General features: G+C 36.6%; 1 protein-coding gene across 2 annotated transcripts in view; it reads left to right on the forward strand.

Moving 5' to 3' along the window:
* The window catches only part of LOC5578653 (sodium-independent sulfate anion transporter), a 54,777-nt gene that overhangs the window by 27,017 nt on the left and 4,098 nt on the right, over positions 1-23,662 (forward strand). Inside the window, exon 1 of one of the 2 annotated variants that reach the window (XM_001663944.2) lies at positions 5,804-6,206. The exons of the other annotated variant lie outside the window; for it this stretch is intronic. Within the exon in view, the coding sequence (XP_001663994.2) occupies positions 5,948-6,206 (259 nt within the window). The 5' untranslated portion in view covers positions 5,804-5,947. Of the gene's footprint in view, positions 1-5,803; positions 6,207-23,662 lie in introns of those variants that run through there. 2 annotated transcript variants of the gene reach the window in all.

The raw sequence follows: 23,662 nt of genomic DNA on the forward strand, positions 1-23,662 counted from the left end.
GACTTATAAAATAGACCCCTAAGTTATATTATAATGACCGAAAATTGAAAATTATATCATAATTTTGTATTAAAATCGCTGTATCTTTAAAACGGTAAAAGTTAGCCTGATTTTTCTGTACACCTTTTTTGTTGTAAATTTTGCGTACTTTCATAAAATTAAGTTGAAAAATATTTAAAAAGTTTATTATGACCATTTTCAAAAATTCACCTATTTTCAAAAAATCATAACTTTTTTGTCCATGATTTCTCCATCTTGACCCACTGTGCAAAAGACTCCATTTTTTGTCTGCTTTAAAATATAAAAAAATAAAAAAAATCAAGAAAAAGATTTTTGTAAAAATGGATTTTTAAGCTTTATTTTCGAAATAAAAAAAAATTACATTTTTTTTTTACTGTGTATATTTTTTCCAGATAGTTCCAACAATAACCTAAAACTTTGCGGAAGACACCAAACCGATCAGACAAATAGTTTCTGAGTTTCAATTTTTTGAAAATTGTTAAGGCTTTTCTTCTTAGGCCCTTCTCAAAAGTAACGCTAGGGTTAAAATGGCGAACCGATGATGCAAATAGGCATTTTTGGGTACTTATGATGGCAGCATTCTGACATCAGCTTATAGTCAATAACTTGTACTTTCATGTACGTACATATACAGTCAGGTCTCCTATTTGATGCTGCCACCCACTTTATGCCCACTGCATTCTCCCAGTCGTCGTTCATTACATTGAAGTGAAATTCTGTAGGCAATAACCCAAGTAACCATAAGCACTAATAATAAGCCCTTAATCAGCATCATAGATGCGTACATGCATTATAATAGCACCACAAATGCCTACACACCTTATAACAGCACTTCCGCTGCATAGAAACCCTATTACAGCATCATTAATGCTTCTAAGCCTGATGCATACAGGCATTAAATAAGCAATATATTGGCTTTATATTCGAATGCAGGGCACGTTTAAATGCCATCCAGTGTTTTGAAAGATATACCACGTGCTTTGGTTTGCATATAGTGGTAAGAGGGAGTCAAACATAAATCTTCTCACTACTACAACTGCAGGTTTTATGACGGGGAAAAGTGATAGTTTAAATTGGTCACTTTTCTTTCCAATACTATTCATCTTATGTGGGCGAAGGAGCAAAGGAGCAGAACTTCAACAACCCAACGATACAGGTGTCTCAGGTTCGAGACGCAAAATGAGGAATTTCATCATCATAAAACAAGGATCAATATGTGGCGATTTCAAGTCCTCAAAAGGATTAAAACCACCAAAATGAATAAGTCTGATACGGAGAAGTACTATCTCAATCATTTTATTACATTTTGCATACTATTCGAGGTTTCCATTTTCATTCATTTATTTATTTACCTCGTGTACCAGCTGTTGGCCGCATACGCGAAAGCTCTCTGGCTGCGTACGCGAAAGCACAAAATATTCGCCCGAAAAACCTGGCGAAAATAACTGACGTTTCTCACGTGGTCTTATATCAGCACTAGTGATGCCGAGAAGCACGGTTATATCTTCGCATTATAATGGCACGCTATTTCGCCTTTTCTGGCATTATAATGGCATTATATGCGTATATAAAACTGACAAGCACCAAATGATTACCCTATATGCGCATATAATGCTGTTACCGTGCCGCATTATCGTGCTTACTGGTTACTTGGGAAGTACATCCCAAGTAACCATAATCATTAATAATAAGCCCTTAATCAGCATCATAAATGCGTACATGCATTATAATAGCACCACAAATGCCTACACACCTTATAACAGCACTTCCGCTGCATAGAAACCCTATTACAGCATCATTAATGCTTCTAAGCCTGATGCATACGGGCATTAAATAAGCACTATATTGGCTCTTTATTCGCATACAGGGCCTGTTTAAATGCCATCCAGTATTTTGACAGATATACCACGTGCTTTGTGTTTACATATAGTGGTGAGAGGGAGTCAAACATAAATCTTCTCACTACTACAATTGCAGCTTTTATGACGGGGAAAAGTGGTGGTTTAAATTGGTCACTTTTCTTTCCAATACTATTCATCTTATGTGGGCGAAGGAGCAAAGGAGCAGAACTTCAACAACCCAACGATACAGGTGTCTCAGGTTCGAGACGCAAAATGAGGAATTTCATCATCATAAAACAAGGATCAATATGTGGCGATTTCAAGTCCTCAAAAGGATTAAAACCACCAAAATGAATAAGTCTGATACGGAGAAGTACTATCTCAATCATTTTATTACATTTTGCATACTATTCGAGGTTTCCATTTTCATTCATTTATTTATTTACCTCGTGTACCAGCTGTTGGCCGCATACGCGAAAGCTCTCTGGCTGCGTACGCGAAAGCACAAAATATTCGCCCGAAAAACCTGGCGAAAATAACTGACGTTTCTCACGTGGTCTTATATCAGCACTAGTGATGCCGAGAAGCACGGTTATATCTTCGCATTATAATGGCACGCTATTTCGCCTTTTCTGGCATTATAATGGCATTATATGCGTATATAAAACTGACAAGCACCAAATGATTACCCTATATGCGCATATAATGCTTACTGATTACTGATTACTGATGTTAGGTGTCATCCACAAACAAAAAACAGCTTCAAAGTGGGTGGCAGTGTCTAATAGGATACCTGACTGTAATATGATCTGCATCTTTTTGTCTCTTGTTTAGTTTCAAATATCCGAAATATGCCCAAAAATAAGCATAAGCATAAAGCACTAGCATAAATGACCGTACAACTCGTAGTTGCAACCAGTGTTGATAGAATCACACTCAAAGCTCAATAAATACGCTCCCCAATGACAGCAAACTCATTAGAGATCTGCTTCGCAAATCTTACGCTTGAGATTTTGATACAAAATAACTCAATCAACTCAAACCGTAAAAAATGATTCAGTCACATAATCCGCCAAAAACTCGTGAAACCCGAATGTTGTTGTTTATGTTATAAAGAATTACTATAATTCTAACAGGCTAGCAAAGAAAAGAAATTATTGCCATGGGCGAGTAAACTGTGGAAATACGAGACAATGAGTCAAACAGGTGAGCCAACCCGAGCAAAGTCGGATAACTGGATGATATCTAATTGATAACAACTTTTATTATCGCTGTTATCATTTTGATATTACAGTTACCTCTCCCTTACTCGATATTCCGTATCTCGACATCGAGTTAGAGAACCATAGTAAAAATTGGTTTTCATGGCTAACTCGATGGTCCCTTGGATCGCAGTTGCACTGGTTTTGTGTTCTGTAACTCGATACCTCCCTAACTCGATGGTCCTTTCAATATCGAATTAGGGAGAGTTGACTGTAGTAGTTAACGCAACAAGTTGCAGAATGACGAATTTTGCAGAAGGAGCCATACATTTATCCAACGAGGCTTGCCGAGTTGGATAATTACGACGAGTGCTGTAAAAACTGAGTTGCGTACAACATTTTTTGCAATGTCATGGAAGACCACATAAGGCTATCAATTATAATATTGGGATGCATTCCTTATAGTTTTGTAAATTCTGAAAATTGATGGATAATAATTAATTAAATTATAATTCATTACGCCACTCAAAACAGTTGCGTAATCAAAAAGCGTCGCGTCATAGTCATTACGTAACTGATTTCAATTACGTAATGACTATTAGATACAAAACAGCCAATTACGATGAGAAATTTCAAAAATATGTTCTTTAAATTATTATCATTTTATGCCACAGATTGTTAAGAAACAAATTTGAAGCTCAAGAATTTTCAAGGTTATTGAGTTTAAAACTGGGCATTTGTTTTTTTAAACCTAGCAACATTTTGATTCGTAAATGGCTAGGATTGAGATCAGACAAATATCAGCCTTATTCACTTTCACTCATGTAGTGTAAATTATTAAATGAAAATAAATCATTTAAGGCAACATTACGTAACAAAACTGACTTATAGCTTCCACCGCATCTCTTCAAGTGCTTTGTTGTCCCTTGTTGAGCTCGAATAAACCGAATAGGTATTTCCCCTGCATCCCAACCATACTAGCAGGGTGCCATTCCTCCGAAAGCTTAACCACCTACAAAATCAACCGAAATCCGTTGCCAAAAAAACTGCTGAGTCACTGTTACTGTGCGAATTTTTACTCTCTACTCTTTTTCGAATTATTGCTGCATCATTTTGGTCCCCACCTAGCAGTGGCTCAAAAGCAGTCAATGGGTCAACGTAGGGCACTATAAACAAGTTTGTGGCAAACATGAATGATAATCACGCAAAAAGATAGACGATATATTTTTTGATTCCGTTTTTTTATACAAGCATGCGATAGGCCAATCTTGCAAATTTGTCACGCAATCTTATCAAATCGAGAAAGCATGCTCGTACTCACCCATCACCGTGACAATGAATTGTCCCAATTGAAAGTGAAATGTTGTCTTTGTATCACAACTGAACAGCAAAAGTAAAGAGAATTATTTGAAAACGTATCGGCCGAAAAGCACCATACTCATGATGATTCTGAGCTAGGGTAAATCACAGCTTCATTACCGATTCAATTCTAGTTCCCACAATTATCTCACTACTGTGCAGTACTTATACCTATAGTGAGATAGCAGCAATCTGGAAGTATGATTGATCGTTCGTTCTTTGTTCGCAAGTTCCGCGAAAGTCGTTGTTGAAAGCATTTTCCTCCTCCTCTCTGGTTCTACACTATTGCGGAACTTGGGATTATTGCTCTAATGGTAGCATATCTGTCCCAACCGCAATTTCTTCAAAATTTAAGTAGGAGTTTCAGGTATAAATTGTTGTTGATCATCAAATCGTTCTCATAATTCAATAACGACAGCCAAAAAGTTGGACTTGTGTTTTTTTTAAAATGGCAAAACCCTCTGGAGATCACGAAAGTAGGATTTCACTATTGGAGCCTTTCTGGAAATTATAAAACAAATCCTAAAAGGCGATTCCGGGGTGCAAAGAGGAAAAAAAGGTTTGTTTAAACAATAGGGTCCTAAAGCCCTATCCCAACTTTAGCGCCAAACGCTTAAGTTTAGGCCAAAACACATGTTTACTCAATTTTTTAATGTTTTTTTTTATTTGTTTAAATACAAAAAACATATTTTTATGTTTTTAAAGATTTTGTCACACCCCTTAGCTTAAACTCAAATTTTGGGTATATTTTGTTTTCCGTGTCCCTTCCGAAATGTCAGAAAGGAACAACCCCAGTGTTAAAACTAAAACCCCTGTGGTATTTTTGTCGACTAAGCGAACGTCAAACATGATCTCAAGTGTCAAAGTTCATTTATGGATTCAATTTTTGAATTAAAGTTTTATTATGATGTATCCGTTATTTGACCGGGAAAATTGCTAAAGTAGTTTCAGGAACACGCTCTTTCGTGTTGTTAAATGAAAACAAGATTTCATTTAACATTTTAGGACTCTATTGCTTAAAAGCTCAAAAACCAGCAACGCAGTTTGAAAGCACCCATAATTTTGATTTAGATCTCACAAGTGCAATTGAAAATAAAAAATAATTGGAAGAAAGTTGTGAATTCAGAGATTCACTCTTCCTATTTGTTTGTAGTTGTCTTTGGATGTTTTGTCACACAACCTTAAATCTGAAGACAATTTAGTTCGTTCCCAGTCACATCAATCATTGAAATCGTTCAATCGAATCACCACGTGCCGCAAACATAGGCCACATACGCGTCAACGGGAATCGCCGTATAATCAGGGGGGATCTTCCGCCAAATCTCAATTGAATACAAACATTGGCAAAACCTGACGCTGCTGCTTTGCATGTACAAATAGCCACCGGGAGAGGGTTGCCAAAATTTGCACCGCAACTGATCTGTTGTTGCGCCCTCTCAGTTGGATACGGTCGATCGTTCGGTCCAGTCGTTTCACGGGGATAGTTTTGCGAGTCCCGGTTCTCGGGAATCGATCTCTCCAATAATGGTGCTTCAAGACTTTCGCACGGATTTACGCAAACGGTTGGTGAAACGTGTCGGATCGTGTCATGGGTCGGACGTGAAGAACTCGGTGGTGCGCAGGATCAGCATACTGAACTGGATCGGGCAGTATGACCGGGAAGATTTAGTGTCGGATTTCATCGCCGGAATTACCCTTGGGTTGACGATCATTCCGCAGAGTTTGGCGTACGCAGGGTTGGCGGGGCTTCCGTCGCACTATGGACTGTATGCGGCTTACATGGGTGAATTGAATAGTTTAATCATAAAGTCACAGACAAACAGACGGCACACTTCAGCATTGGGCGTTAAGGCCCAAACGCAATGATAGCGGAACGGCAACGGAATGCGGAACCGGTTCGCCAGCATGAAACACACCATCTCGACTGAGCTGACAACGAATGAAATCGAACCAACACTGAGTCGCTAAGCTTGTTGTAGTTCATGCTGGCGAACCGGTTCCGCTTTCCGTTGCCGTTCCGCTATCATTGCGTTTGGGCCTTTAATCTCGCTTGACATATCGTCCCACCTTAAGAGCCATTGGTAACCAATGGACCTATGCACGGGTTCACTATTTGACGTTTAAGCGGTGCCGTGTTATTTATGTGACCATGGAAACCAGTAAATTCGGCACCGCTCAAACGTCAGATTAGTGAACTCATGCATCGGTCCATTGTGTAGTTTGTTGTTACTGAGCAATCGAATGAATGTTCATTAGGGCGATTCAAAATTTAAAACTGTTTGAAAATCCAATCTCCCATATGTTCCTTACCATCCTTACCATAAAAAAGGGTTCTGTGAAATTTTCAGCTTTTTCGGTGGCGATTTAAAGGTGGCCCAAAGACAAAGTAGGTTTGTATGGAAATTACTATGGAGAAATTTTGAGAAATGTTTCAAACACGCTAGTACTGTATGTAAGTAGAAACATTATCCCATATTGAAAACGCATTCTTCAAGTCTTAATGAAGGATTTTGCTGAAGAAACAAATCCCTTTTGAGCAAATTATGTTTGGGATTTTTGTACATGTTTGCAGGGCTATAATCCCATATTTAGCAAACTGATAACAAACAAACTCATGAATATCTTTTCTGCTATTTGTCGGATTGAATTAATCTCTTCAGCAAATTTCTTTATTATGGCTTGAAGAATGAGTTTTTACTATGGGATAATAAGCTTGTGCTTACATTACATTACTAGCGGGTTTAGAACATATCTCAGAATTTCTCCATAGTAATTTACATACAAACCTACTTTGTCTTTGGGCCACCTTTAAATCACCACCTAGAAAGCTGAAAATTTCAAAGAACACTATTTTTATGGTAAGGATAGTAAGAAACATATGGGAGATTGGATTCACATTTTAAAATTTTGAACCGCCCTAATGTTCGTACCCCAAAATAAAAGTTTTCAGTTCAAAATTTCAAAAACCGTGTAATAAAAAAGTAATCCATAGGTCGTGACTATATACTGTATTTTGTTTTTTGAAAGATATAAGCATGTTTAAAAAAATGTTCTAGGTGATTTTTTGATTAAGCTGATATGGGGTAACATTGATCACCTATGTAAACAACGTTCGGTAATATATAAAATGTAATTACTTACTTAAATCATGGCTTCTGAAGCTGAGTATGAAGGCCAAACGCTTACAACTCATTTACTTTTAGAGATATTTTTAAATTAACCTTCATCCAGCCAACATACTTTTCACATGCAAAAACACACTAAAATGTGCATAACTTTTTTGTTTCTTGATGGATTTTGTTGAAATTTTCAGAACTTACCGAAAAACTTCTAATTTATAGTCCAGGAAACTTGGGAATATGGTCCACGTGGTCCCGGAGCTATTCCGGATTGTCTTGGGGTACAAAAATTGGCCACATCGTCCATTCAACGGATATCTCAAAATCCAGATTAGCTAGAAGGTTGGTGTCTTCGGCAAAGTTGTTCATCAGACTAAGGACTATCTGGCAATAACAAAATTAGTTGAGAATTTCTCCGCTAGGTATCGCAAGTTTCAAATTTTCTTCAATCTTCTATATCTCAAGGTCCTGATGAGCTAGAAGGTTGATGTCTTCGGCAAAGTTGTTTAGCAGACTAAAGGCTATCTGACAGTAACAAAATTAGTTGAGTATTTCTCCGCAAGGTGTCACCAGTTACAATTTTTCTTCAATCTTCTATATCTCAAGATCCTGATGAGCTAGAAGGTTGGTGTCTTCGGCAAAGTTATTCATCAGGCTTAGGCCTATCTAGCAATAACAAAATTAGTTGAGATTTCTCTGCTAGGTGGCGCCAGTTACAATTTTTCTTCAATCTTCTATGTCTCAAGATCCTGATGAGCTAGAAAGTTGATGTCTTGGGCAAAGTTGTTCAGCAGACTAAGGGCTATCTGGCAGTAACAAAATTAGTTAAAAATTTCTCCGCAAGGTGGCGCCAGTTAAAATTTGTCTTCAATCTTCTATATCTCAAGATCCTAATGAGCTAGAAGGTTGGTGTCTTCGGCAAAGTCGTTTAATAGACCAAGAGCTATCTGGTAGTGATTTGGAAATTATTCGCTAGCTTGCGCTAGTAACAAATTTTCTTCTATCTCCTATATCACGAGATATTGATAAGCCAGAGGGTTGGTGTTTTCGACATAGTTGTTCAGCAGATCAAGGATTTTTGGGCAGTTGCAAATCTTATTAAAAATTCATCCCCTAGCTTCGCAGCAATCTCCGAATATCAAAACGTTTGTTAAAAAAAAAAAAAGTTTGTTAGGAATTTTGTTTTTCTCCATTATGTACAACCGGTACTAAAATTACTTTCCTGAATATATTTTTCAATATCGCGAAGTACATAATTTATCAGACGAATTTTGCCATACAAAATTATTCCATATAACTTTTCGATTTATGTGCATATATATAAGCATTATGCTTTGAGTATCGATTTTTTTAGTACAGGAATCCCCTGCATTTTGATTATTCATGGAAATAATTTTTCACACAATCCCAATAAATTAATGTTTTCGATATCGATTTAAAGAACATCAACTAATGAATGTTTTTAAGAACTCAAAACTCAAAAAAAATCAATAGGTTTTGTTATCAGTGACATTATTTGTTATTACTTTAGCATTTACTTGTACTCAGATTGCTCTATCTTTAAACCTTAGCGTTGAGCAGCAAGTTGAGCATTTAAACCGTTGTCTCTAACGATTTTTTAGCGTACGAGGATCTCGGAATAAAATTCTTCTTTAAAAAATATACGGCAGCGCTGCTAAAACTCAAACCAACTTGATCCCTATTAGATATATTTCAGCCATCCAATATTATTTGCTGAAAAACTAACCTTCCTGCTTATCATGTTGTTGAATGAGATAAGTTCTATGAAAATATCACTAGTGACATCTAGGGAAGGGCCCAGATAGCCGTAGCGGTGAACGCGCAGCTATTCAGCAAGACCAAGCTGAGGGTCGTGGGTTCGAATCCCACCAGTCGAGGATCTTTTCGGGTTGGAAACTTTCTCAACTCCCAGGGCATAGAGTATCATCGTACCTGCCACACGATATACAAATGCAAAAATGGTCAATTGGCAAAGAAAGCTCTCAGTTAATAACTGTGGAAGTGCTCATAAGAACACTAAGCTGAGAAGCAGGCTTTGTCCCAGTTGGGACGTAACGCCAAAAAGAAAGAAAGAAACAGATATTGGGGCTCTGAACTGTTTGGACATTCATTTTTTTTAGCTATTTACAATCACCAAATTCAGAATATTGGAGAGGTTACTAGCACCATATAGCGGATGAATATTGGTTCAGTTTTCCATTTCTGGTGGCCCTTGATCTATTGAACATCCAGTGTTGGTACATTGACACTCGAATCTCAACAATGAGGTTCTCCCACAAAAGCAAAATCTTTTGAGATATGCTTCGAAATACTCACGAATGATTTTTGGATGCAAAATCACTTGCTCACGCTCATGCCGTCGAAAATATTCAATCATGGAACACTTTGAGCGTCTATCAAAACCCAATGTAATTGTTTACATTAGAAAGGTTCGTTATAATTCTAACAGAAAAACAGAAAAACTCTATGTGGCAATGGACTCGGTATAGTGGTTAGAACATACGCTGAGGACCTGAGATGCGACCCATCTAAGAGATAATCACTACAAATTTTAGTGACGACTTCCTTCTGAAGGGAAGTAAAGCCTTTGGTCCCGATATGAACTAGCCCAAAGCTCTTTCTTCTTCTTGACATTACGTCCTCACTAGGACAGAACCTGCTTCTCAGTTTAGTGTTCAATGAGAACTTCCACAGTTATTAACTGAGAGCTTTCTTTGCCAAAGTTGCCATTTTAGTATTTGTACATCGTGTAGCAGGTACGATGATCTTCTATGCCCAGAGAAGTCAAGGAAATTTCCATTACGAAAAGATCCTGGGTCTACCGGGAATTGAACCCAGATATCTTCAGCATGGCTTTGCCTTATAGCCGCGGACTCTAACCACTCGGCTAAGGAAGGCTCCACCAAAAAATCTCGTAAATAAAATATCAGGCTTTGAGCGAAAAAAGCATGTAAAACAAATTGATGATCCAACTCACGTATTGTGGCTGTTGAGCTGCGTAAAGGCCCAAACGCAATGATAGCGGAACGGCAACGGAATGCGGAACCGGTTCGCCAGCATGAACTACAACATGCTTGTCGACTTAGTGTTGGTTCACTTTCATTCGTTGAGGGGTCAGTCGAGATGGTGTGATTCATGCTGGCGAACCGGTTCCGCTTTCCGTTGCCGTTCCGCTATCATTGCGTTTGGGCCTTAAGTTACAAGTCAAGCGTGAAAGATCTCGAACAAAAACTATGAGAATTTAAAATTTTCTCCACGATGTGAACAACTCTGCCGAAGACAAACTGAAACCACCCAACATTGATCTGCTTGTTAACTTTTGGTACCGTAATCTCGGGTGAAATTGATCATTTTTCACGGTTTTTCAAGTATGTTTTCTATAATGTTGACAATGCCAAACAACTAAATGCAGGAAAACAAGTACGAAGGTGAGCCTCATCGACTCATGTACCGAAATTTTCTAACAAATGTCATTTTAATGTTAACAAATATCTCTAAAATAAAAAATCAGAGGATCTCATTTCGGGGTGAAATTGATCACTTGTCAATGCCATTGTTGTTAGTTTTCAAAACAATTCTACATGATAAATTTGAGCTCCCTGAATCCGAATATGCTTGTCAAATTCTTAACAATGCAATATTTATATAAATAATGAATAGTTAAATTTCAAGAATTACGCGGAAAACGCCTAAATGTATGCAATTTCCTAAGGAATACAATGCTATCTAACAGAAATTCAATTATTTCAACCAAATGAGCTAATTGGTACGAGTTTTGGTGATGAAATCTGGTTTGGGGATATATCTTAAGCATCCTTACAAACCTTCAGGTTTATACCATGTTCAAATCCTTGTTTAGAACTAGAAGTTCAAGGATGTTTGTCAACACTGCACCGTACATGATTTTGAAATTTTACATTAATTTGATAGTAATAAACATTCTTTAACGCAAAAAACTTCACAACACCTAATTCGACAAATAACGTTCATATACAGCAGGTTACATTGATGTTTGTGCTCCATTAGGAATAAATAAAATCGTGCGATACAATGATCAATTTCACTCTTCTGATCAATTACACCCGATTTTACGGTACATAAAATTGAAGAAAAATTGTTACTAACGCCACTTAGCGGATAAATTCGCAATTAGATTTGTTGCTGCCAGATAGCCCTTGATCTGCTGAACAACTTTGCCAAAGATACCAAACTTCTAGCTCATCAGGATCTTGAGATATAGAAGATTGAAGAAAATTTGTAACTGGCGCCACCTTGCGGATAAATTTCCAATTAAGATTACAACTGCCGGATAGCTCTTGGTCTGCTAAACAACTTTACCGAAGACACCAACCTTCTAGCTTATCAGGATCTTGAGATATAGAAGATTGAAGAAAAATTCTTACTGGCGCCACCTAGCGGAGAAATTCTCAACTAATTTTGTCATTGCCAGATAGCCCTTAGTCTGCTGAATAACTTTGCCGAAGACACCAACCTTCTAGCTCATCTAGGTTTTGAGATATCCGATGAATTGACGATGTGGCCAATTTTGGTACCCCATGACAATCCGGAATAACTCCGGAACCACGTGGACCATATTCTCAAGTTTTCTGGATCATACATTAGAACAGTTTTTCGATAAGTTCTGAAAATTTCAACAAAATCCATCAAGAAACAAAAAAGTTATGCAGTGTCATCCTTAACCTTTAAAATAGTTGTTTCGAAAAGTTGACAAATTTACTCATGAAATCAACACAATTTTCTCACAAATCTTTATTTTCATTAGCTCATGAATATATGAAGGAGAAGAGCAATTCATGCTTTGGAAATGTTTCATCAATAAATGATGGTATGAGCGTTTTACGAGATGAGTCATTCTGATCAATGTTATCCCGCTGATCAATGATACTCCGGATTACGGTACCCTTTTTGCATGCAACGTTGAACATTTCTTAGAAAGTCCTACACTGAAAAAGTTATGAAAATTTGATTCGCTGCGGTCTATCATAAAAAATTGGGGTGGGTAATGTCTGTTACATTACCGCGGGGTTGACGTAGAACTACTATGGACACAACTTAGACTCTTACAACAGTGCGGTAGCTTTTTGCAGGTGATAGGATGTTTGATGATAGGTGCTGTGATTGTGAGTATTCAATAAGGGAGATCTGTCATTTGGTTTGGAAGCTTTTTCAGAGTTTCGGATTTCAAAGTAAAAAATCAATGGGGGTTGTGTACAAGACACGACCGCATGACGTTAACTACGCCATGTGATTTGCTGCATTTGAATTAAAGTCAATTGTCATAATTCCTTTCATTTTTCGTCATTTTCCTTTTCCCATTCCTTTAGTGTTAATTCAGAATGTGAAGGTTTGTGAATTTAAGAACAGTGAGGAGCTCTTCGTTCGGAGAAGTGCTCCAGTCATCGATATCGTCATCACCACCGTAAATAACTGCTTCTCAGCTCAGTGTTCAATGAGCATTTACACAGTCATTAACTAAGAACTTTCTTTACCAAAATTGCCTTATTCGCATTCGTACATTGTGTGGCAGGTACGGTGATGTGTTATAATTCTGTATTATCAACTTATACAGTATTGGACAAAACATTTGCAACTTTTTCGATTTTCCATACAAAATGACCAACTTTGGTAAGCTAGATGTCAGGTATTTATGGACCGATTTGAATGAAACTTTCACAGAACATCAAATATAACTTGAATTTTAACATTTATTTTTGAATAATTTTTCCAATCACGAGTTTATAAGTAATAACGGATTGACTAAAGTGTAATTCTCGACGAAAAATTTAAAAATTTTTATCTCAAAACCTGATAGCTGTACACAAAAACTGTCTTCAGCAAACTTATTCATCTCATCAAAATCTACAACTTTGCTGAAGATACCATGAAGCTATTCCTTCAATATGTTTAGTTATGTCAATTATAAAACATCGTCAAATTATTCACTTTAGTCAAACCGTTACTGCTTTCCAACTTGTGATTAGAAAAATCACTCAAAAATATATATTAAAATTCAAGTTATGTCTGATATTCTGTGAAAATTTCATTCAAATCGGTCCATAAATAACCGAGGTATAGTTTATCAAAGTTGGTCATTTTGTATCGAAAATCGAAAAAGTTGCAAATGTTTTGTCCAATACTGTATATGACTAGTTTTAGTCATACATCAGTTGATAATGCACAATTATAACATGTGTGTTGCTGGGGATACTTTATGCCCAGGGAAGTCAAGGAAATTTCCTTTACGACAAGATCCTGGATCGACCGGGAATCGAACCCAGACACTTTCAGCATGACTTTGCTTTGTAGCCGCGGACTCTAACTACTCGGCTAAGGAAGGCCCCGATTGGCAATTATTCATAACAAATCAGATATTGTATGATGTTATGAGAATAATTAAGTGATTATAACAAGTATGTGGTATTAGCAAATATTACACAATTAACTCTTTAGTACACATTTGTTGGTCCTGAAAAGGGTCGATTGAATTGTTAGATTCGAGTAACACAGACACAACTTGACGGCGCACAGGCTGAAATTCTCCTCGCCCGATTCCTGGAGGGCCAATTCTGGAAGCGCGAGCCAATCTAGAAATCTTGTTCGTTTTCACAAACCAGACGCTGGATTGGCAGCCTGAAAATCTACAGCTCAGCAGGCTTCTGGCAGCGAAGTACTCCTCGCTGAGCAGGTTCGAAGCTCTTACCAGCTCGAAAGCGAAAATGGTAGGAAACCAAATCCAACGAAGAAAGCATGTTTTATAACTTCAGAATAGCAAATGATGCTCCTCCCTTTCGTGTTCTTCTCTTTCTGATCGACCAATCTGGAAAATGGGTATGTGTCAATAATGTGTTAGGCTGAGAATTACTTGAAAATCTCAGAAAATGTTAATGCGTGAGAAAATTATTGATTTGTTGAAATTTACTTAATATTCAATACTTAGCTATATCAATTAGTTTTATTTATTATGAAGGTAAATATCTGATCCATTACTATAATTGCCAATATTAACAATTGTGCAATTTGAAGTTGATTATAAAACCGAATTTAGTACTATACCATTTAATTGCACTAGAGTTTGTATCCTTTGACAGATACGCGTATTTCGACCAAAGCCGTCTTCAGTGTCGTGTACTAGACTCGACTGTGAAATTTTGTTAATGTGATAATTTTCGTAATCGAAGTTTTCCCATAAAATATGGGAAATCAAAAACGCTGTTTGAAATGCCACTCTATTTTACAAGTATGTGGTAAACACATTGAAGAATATTACACACATAACTCTTTAAAACTCATATGTTAGCCCTGATAAGGGCCGATTGAATTTGCGTAACAGGGACACGTTTTGACGGCGCACAGGTTAATATCCTCCTCGCCCGATGAGGTATGCGGTGGCGATGACGATGGGCGCTTCAACAAGCGGCTTCAGTCGCGGCGGCGTGTTGTTGTTCCATTCGCGTGGGTTCCGGTCTACGTGGGAGCCAGTTTAATGCATCATCAATTCCTCCCCCTTTCCCTCATTGGTCTGCATTCTGACGTGGCAGGCACCATTGTCGCCTAAAAATAGAAGATCACCAGCACTTATACGCTGAGGGTGTCTGTTAGTCCCAAGCAGTCATTCGGTTGGTTCCTTGTGTAAGTGCAGCTGATCTGGCGATACTGGAGTAGCAACCACGGGCGACCAATCAAGCTCAAGCTCAAGCTCAAGAACCACCTAATGTGGTCGCTTCATTTGGACGAGTTGCCAACTTCAAATTTATGAAATAGACAAATTTAATATTTTCTTGTTTGAAAACGTCTATATTTAAGTAACCGGTGACTACAATAGGAGTACCGTCGATGGGGGTGACAATGGGTCTAGGGGGTGAGATTGGGTCATAACGGAAAAATATGTTTCGTGAAAAATTTCAGCTAATTACGCTGATATTATTAAAATTAATAATTCATATAATAGGGAACATATTATTACACATAATTCATAACGATATACATTTTTAGAAATAGTAGTTTTTGTTTACTACATCAATAAACTTGCATGTTGAAACTAGATAAAATTTACAACATTAAATTTCTCCTGTACAAAGTATCACGCATGTACTCTAGCCTCTATCGTTGTATTAGTAGAATGTTGAAAGTCTTTTCATTACACATCACAGGTATTTTCCGGAATCTGTTTGATTTTCCCACAAAAAAATCATTTTTTTCGGTACGATGTCTAAAACATTGAAAATGGGGGTGAGATTGGGTCAAGCAAGAACGATAGTAAATGAAATTCCAAATCCACTTTTTTGACATTTTATGGTGTCGGGTGCTCTCTTTTTTCATTAAGATGTTTTTATTATTTCTATATACAGCATCTCTGGATCATCAAACAAGTCTACTTGAGTATTCCGTGCATTGAATAACAATATAACGCATTTCGACAACTTCTCAAACCAGCAACTGTGTTTCGTGCGCAGCAACATCGTAAATTTTTATCAAAAGGGTGTTTTTTTTCCTAAATTTGATTATTTATGAGTGTTTTCATATAATAGAAACATCTCGCGGAAGTACAAATGAGTTGGATCGCTGAAATACTGGGATTATGACGTCAATTTCTGCCTGAAATTTATTGATCGTGGAATGTCGCACCGAAATTTAACTATTTGCGAAGGTTTAAAATAATCACTGTTTCAGTACACCTTTGAGGAAACTGAATGGGCTTTATAGCAATGGGGATGAGACTTTGAAGACAATTTGAGGGAAAAACTAAAAAAATTTATGTAAACTTGACGATAAATGTTGGGTTTACATATTTTTTCTCATAGCTCTTCAATTTTCTGTATAATCTTTCTTTTAAGTGGGTTTATCATACTTGTGAAACATCTTAGATATCTGTTTGTCTTGTTTGCATCGTTTTTTATCAATATTTTTCAGTTGTGAATGGTTTTGAAATCATATTCTCAAAAACAAGTTATTTTAATTACAGTGACCCAATGTCACCCCCTCTATGGGGTGAGATTGGGTCATTTTTAATTCACTTGTGGTGCCGCTGTGAATAAATATTTGTCTTTAATTTTTTGAACAGTTGTTAATGTACCATCAAAGTACATATACACCAAATTTGAAGTTTATTGGAGTTAAATAGCGATAGTTATTCAAAAAATAAATCGCACATATCACTTTTTGACCCATTGTCACCCCCAACGACGGTATCTTGTTTTATTTTTTAATTTAATAAATTACGGGTCATGAACATTTTCATATCTTGTACAGTACGTTGAAGGACGTATCCTTCTGGTAAATCGCCACACCTCCAGCTCTCACGCCTGAGCGTTTGAACTGGTTATGCAGCTGGAGCCGGCAATGTCGACGGAGGAGTGATCGTCTAGCCAAATCTCACTCAGTGCAAGGAATTCTACTCTGGTCAGAGCTTGGTCGGTAGCAATATCCATTGCATGAGCATGTACAGAGCCATTGATATTCATCAATGTGCGGGCAGGGTCACTATGATCCAGTATGCCGCGCAGTTCGTCTCCAAGCGTCTGTAATCGATGATTGCCCAAGCGCTGCAGCTCGTTCCTTCAGTCAACCACCGTCCATAAATGACGTAGTATTTTAGGGGGGAAGGGGAGAGTCTACGATTTTGCTACGAACTATATATTAGGTATGGTAAAATAGGCTACGATTGGGGGGGTGTCAAAAATTGGCCATAAAATGCTACGTCATTTATGGACACTGTCTTGGGAGAATTACTGCCTTTGGCGTGATGGAACTTGAAAGAATTGGTAGAGTTTGTCAAAAATAGTCCTTGCAGTGAAGTAGGGGGAGATCCCCCAGTACCGGACACTTAAGCCACTAAATTCATAATTCTAAAAATATTTGTTTTATGTGCTCGTGTTACCCATTTATGATAAATAATATCATTTTTATAGTGTACAAAAATAAATTTGAAAATATAAATATAAATTTTGACATTGCATTTTGATGCTGTATTATAGTACTAAATTGATCGATCTTGAAAGCTGGCACCCAATACCGGACGCGATCTGAAAATGCCTCGAATTCTGTAAATTTGGACATCATTGAATGTGTTTACCATAGGAATAGTAAATAATTGCCAATTCGATGCATTTGCAATATTTACAAGAATAATTTGAGTTGTTCTTAGTTTGCAAGATGTCCATCAAAAACCTCTTTCATATATGATGAAAAATAGCACATTTTACGGTGTTGTTCTGAATGTTCATTTTTCTTAATTTTATTGCATGTTTGATACCACGATCGACTGAATCCATGTAAAATGAATGTATTTTGAGACACTGGTGCAATAATTACAAAGATATCATATAACAAATCAAGCTGTCCGAAACTGGGGGACAGGAGGTGCTTAACCTAAATTGTAATTTGTCCATATTAAGTTCAATTATGTTATTTAATACAATCATACTATCAAATTAGGATTATGTTCGAACATGCTTACGTGATCCAAAGTATTTTTTCATATTCAAAATAATTACTAAATAGGCTCAAAACTAAGGAGATACGTCATTTTTTTTAAGATTTTCAAACTTTTGTACTTTTTTAAAAAGGCATTCATATTTCAAGGATGTGTTATTCTACGTAAACATTAGTCTCCATAATAGCTTCTTTTTCTACTAATACACCATCTTGATTGGGCCATGATTTCTCAATGTTTCGACTTTGTCCGGTATTGGGTGCTGTCCGGTACTGAGGGATCTCCCCCTAACCCACGACAAACCAACATATACCAATTTCTGATCCTTGCTTTTGTCATAGGCGTATACGACTTCGGGGAAAGTTCCACCTTGCAACTTATGAACAATAAAAGCACAGGCACTAACCACCGGAAACTGAATGCGTTTGCATTTGATTATGCCGCTCAATTTGATACTAAAATTGCTATAATTCTCTATACAGAAGTGAAATTGGAATTTCAAAACCAAGAGCGTTACGTTGGCATACGTTTATAACTTTTTGCTGGTTTAACAAAATTCCTTGATTAGCACCTCAATCGAAACACAAGGCAAGGTCATGTCGTTTACCTACTGAATCCCACATACCTTCCCAAATACTTCAATAACTGATTTAAAATAGAACGTTGATTTCAAGCAAATCTAGAAAAGGGAGTGCTAGAGAAAAGTTGACGTCATCTGCTTTTCACTCTCCGCTTGGATCGCATCTCAGCAGGCAACAGATTGGCTTGCTCTGACCGGGCGTGCTTCTCAGGCACAGACATCGATAGCAAAGGACCCCCCGTTTGTCGTGCTTCGCTCACATCAAACTTTCGTACGAGAGAGAGAGAAGATGCCGTCCGAAGCCAAAGCCATCACCGCTGCCGCCACCAAGAAGAAGAAGAAGAGGAAGCAATCCACAGGAGAATGAGATGGTTGTGACCGACATCGCAGTCCTAAACTGTGATTGTGGCTGGCATCCGAGAAGAAGGAGGAGAAAAAGAAGGCAGTTGCTAAGCAAAACCCCACCAAGTTTCAAAGGCCGCCGTGATGAAGAAGACCCCGAAGAAGCCACCACCGCAAACCTCATAGGGCGAGGAGGATTTCAACAAGTGCGCCGTCTTAGTTAGGGATTCACATATCTTTGAAAATTCATGGACGCGTTCGGATGGACAAAAAACATTATTTCAATATTTTACAATAAATGCAAAAACACGAATGTTTTGCCTTCGAGCAAATTTTAAATATTTCTGTTACCATGACCCCACAGTTATGGATCAAATAGTGTGGAGTCCAACCTATAAAATTCAATAAAACGACATGTAAAACGTAAAATTGTAATTTAGAAGCACGAATTGAATAGTTTCAAATTAGAACTTCGGTTAGTAAACTGTTTTGAGTGAAATATTTACATAGGATTGCATAAAAATTAAAAATTTTATCGGTTTCTGAAAACCATATTATGGATCAATTTTCATATTATGGATCAAACTGTGACATATTACGGATCAGTGCGCAAAGTTAAGAGATTTTCAACTCAATGCATATATATTGCATGATTTGGCGAAAGTTAACAATGTGTCACATATTACTGCAAAAAAAGCAGTGTTAGAGCTGGAAACAAGGCTAAAATGCCCTTTTTTGTGATACTGCATTGTAGTAACTGACATGACATGAATTGTTTTCGCTCCACACTAGGTTTTCCACCCATTTCTGTCTGCTAAAAAATGAAATTTACAATCCTTGATGTTTTATTAGTTTTATCCTTAGTGCTATTGACTGAAAATGTTCGAATCCAATGCTTAAAATAGCAAAAATCTACATTCTTTGGAAGTGATCCATAACCGTGGTAAACAATCATTTCCTGGTTAATATTATGGATCACTAGTTAGAAGTGCTAATTTTCGGTATTTAGAATCAACAATCAAGAAAAATGCTTTCCAAAGATGAATTCATACTAAATCGAAGCGAACGAGCTTGTTTTATGCTATAACATTTGAATTTTACCACCTGTGGGAGCTTATGAATGCTGACGGCACTTCTTACAGAAAACGACCATATAATGATAGCTGTGTGGTACCAACTAAACATTTGTCAAAAACACCGTTATTTAGCGGTTAAATGTTGTGCTTAACATTACAAATGGTAGAAGACAAATAGTATAACATGGGAAAAATATGTTTTACGTCAACGTTTATGTTTTGAGCGAGTTATCCGATGTTGAACGCCAAAGTGATCCGTCACTGTGGGTGATCCGTAACTGTGTGGGCATGGTAAATTCTGATAAATATTCTGATTCGTAAAAGTTATGGAAATCGGAATTCGAAATTCAATACAAGCGTTAATATGAATGCTCTGCTTAATATAATATGACATTTGCAATGCATTTCTTTATTGAAACTAACATGTAGAAAAATTTCAGATCAATAGATGCTTATTACAACTGGTCAAGAATCAGTTTAGTGAACAGTATTAAAAATCTGTTGCAATTTTAATACATTTCTCAATTTCCGTACTCAAGAATTTAGGAAGAATTTGTTCCCCCATCACATGATAAATCAACGATGCTGTTAGAAATGCCGTACAATGCTGAGTACTATGATGTTATTACGGTCCGACGGCGCTGCAGCGGCGTCCTCGAGTAAATTCTCAAAATTCATGATAAATTATGTGAACCAAATCAAGTTTTGTACAATACCGCTAGATTACGATCATGATAGATAAATCAGGAAATATTATTCTATAAACCCTTTTAAGAACGTTTGATGGCTTTAAAAAGGGCCGATTGAGCTTGTATGCTGTCACAGATGAATAGCACTACGGGATGTTAACAGTTGATTGCCATGGTTAAACAGGGAAAACAAATTATTACTAACTAATTGCGAAAAAGCTCAAAAACTTGCTATGCAGTTTGAAAGTGCGCACAATTTTAATTTAGGACTTACTAGTCCAATTGAAAATCAAGTTACTCAGGACTTCGAAAATATTCTCAATCAAGAGAACGTTTTCGAAAATGCCTGTGAGACTGATTTGGAAGAAGTGAGAACTATTATTAAAAAAATCAAAAATATGAAAGCTCCTGGCGATGATGGAATTTTCTACATCCTCATCAAGAAACTTCCAGAAAGTAGCTTATCATTTTTAGTTGATATATTTAACAAATGTTTTCAATTAGCATATTTTCCTGACAAATGGAAAAATGCTACAGTTGTTCCAATTTCAAAACCAGACAAAAATCCTGCAGAAACTTCTAGCTATCGTCCAATCAGTTTGCTTCCATCCATCAGTAAACTTTTTGAAAAGGTCATTTTGAACAGAATGATGGCCCACATCAACGAACATTCATTTTTAGCCAATGAACAGTTCGGTTTCCGCCATGGACATTCGACCACTCATCAACTTTTACGTGTAACAAATTTGATCCTATAATAATAAATCTTCGAGCTGTTTAGTAGAATACCTATAAGTAGATGAAAAACCGAATTTAGTACTATATCATTTAATTCCACTAGAGTTTGTATCCTTTGACAGATACGCGTATTTCGACCTCAAATGTAAGTCGAGTCTAGTACACGACACTAAAGACGGCCTTACAGTTGAGGTCGAAATACGCGTATCTGCCAAATGATACAAACTCTAGTGGAATTAAATGGTATAGTACTAAATTCGGTTTTTCATCTACTTAAATTTGATCCGTTTCAACAAATCTGAAGGCTATTCTACTGGTCTTGCTCTTCTAGACATAGAAAAAGCATTCGACAGTGTCTGGCTTCAAGGTTTGGTTGTAAAATTAAAAAAAAAACTTTAATTTTCCAACATACATTGTTAGAATAATTCAAAGTTATCTGTTAAATCGTACACTTCAGGTTAACTATCAGAACTCCAGATCTGAAAGACTTCCTCTAAGAGCTGGTGTTCCTCAAGGCAGCATTTTGGGACCAATATTATACAATATTTTCACATCTGATTTACCTGAGTTACCTCAGGGATGTCAAAAATCTTTGTTTGCGGATGACACAGGCCTCTCCGCCAAAGGACGAAGCCTGCGTGTCATCTGTAGTCGATTGCAAAAAAGTTTGGATATTTTTTCTTCATACTTTCAAAAATGGAAGATTTCTCCTAATGCTTCCAAAACTCAAGCTCTTTATTTGAAACCTTCAAATAGACATGTTGTCACGATGAGAGGGGTTCCAATAAATTGGTCAGACTGAGTTAAGTATCTAGGGCTCATCCCTTATTAATAGAAAATCAAAACTTTGTCTTAAGAACAAGCTTTTGATATTCAAACAAATTTTCAGGCCAGCCATGTTGTATGCTGTACATATATGGACTAGCTGTTGTAATACCAGGAAGAAAGCTCTGCAGAGAATTCAAAATAAAATTTTGAAAATGATTTTGAAGCTACCAATGAGTTACATAGTTGCATGAGTTACCTGTTATAGTACCAATGAGTTACATAGAATATTCAATGTTGAAACATTGGAACAAATGTCAAGTAAAATAATTAATAATTTCAGGCGAAAATCGTAACAATCTTCTATTGCCACGATTAATGCGTTATATGTTTAGGTTTAGTTAGGTTAAGTAAATTCAAAGCGTTTTTTTCTCTTATCAGCAGGTGAAATCAACTCACCTGTAAAAAAAATCTGAACTGCTATGGCAAATGAAATGTAATATGTTGTTAACAAAATGTTAATAAAATCTTAAATTTGTTTTACCAAATTAGGATGGTAATAAAGAAATAAAAAAAATGTTTTAATTTACAAAACTCTTTAAAAAATTTCGTTTTGTTTTAGCTTGAGGTGACATAAAGACATTTCAAAAAAACATTTTCCAAAAAAACGTTTAACATAATGGACGTTTCATGTGAATCAGTTTTATACAATAACGGTAACGTTTTAAAGTAGGCATATAATTCTCTTTATGCTAAACGTTCATTGTGGGAAGTGTCCCGCCCATGTGTTAGGTATTCCTAGAAAATTCCTTTATTGTTTCTCTAAAACATTCCTACCGAGTGTATATTTTCAGTTATACTTTTTATAATTGCCAAATGTTTTCTCAAATTTTCAAGAAGCTCTTCAATGATTCATTAAAACTTCAAACAATTTTACATGATTTTGCATCATGATTTTACCAGGATATCTTTCAGAACTCCATTAGAGATAATACCATATTTTTAAAAAGGACTTCTTCCAGCTATTCAGGGACTCAAATGATACCAATCTGGGAATTTTCTGGAATTTATCTTTACATTTCCAGGGATTCTTCCAGAAGGTCCCCGAAGGATTATCAGAAATAGTCCAAATAGGAATTCCTGGACGATTACCTGGTTTAGTAATTGTTAATGAATTTTGAAAGAATACTTTGAAGAGGTTCAGGATAAAATGTTAAAAGTTGTGCTTGTTTTTAATTTTATAGGATTCTCTGAAGTTTGTATTTTTTTTAAATTCTTCCAGAATTATTATATTTTACTGGAGAGATCAACCACAGGTTCCATCAGGGATGCTCAGGAAATTTCCTTAATTTCAATGACATTCACGCTCAAAACAAGTTACACATCTAACACGGGGTTGTGTGATATTTTCAATCAGCTCTGAATGCCATACAATGTAAGGAAAAGAAGAAGAAAT

The sequence above is a fragment of the Aedes aegypti genome, chromosome 1 (genome assembly GCF_002204515.2).
Source record: "Aedes aegypti strain LVP_AGWG chromosome 1, AaegL5.0 Primary Assembly, whole genome shotgun sequence".
Classification (NCBI taxonomy): Eukaryota; Metazoa; Arthropoda; class Insecta; order Diptera; family Culicidae; genus Aedes; species Aedes aegypti.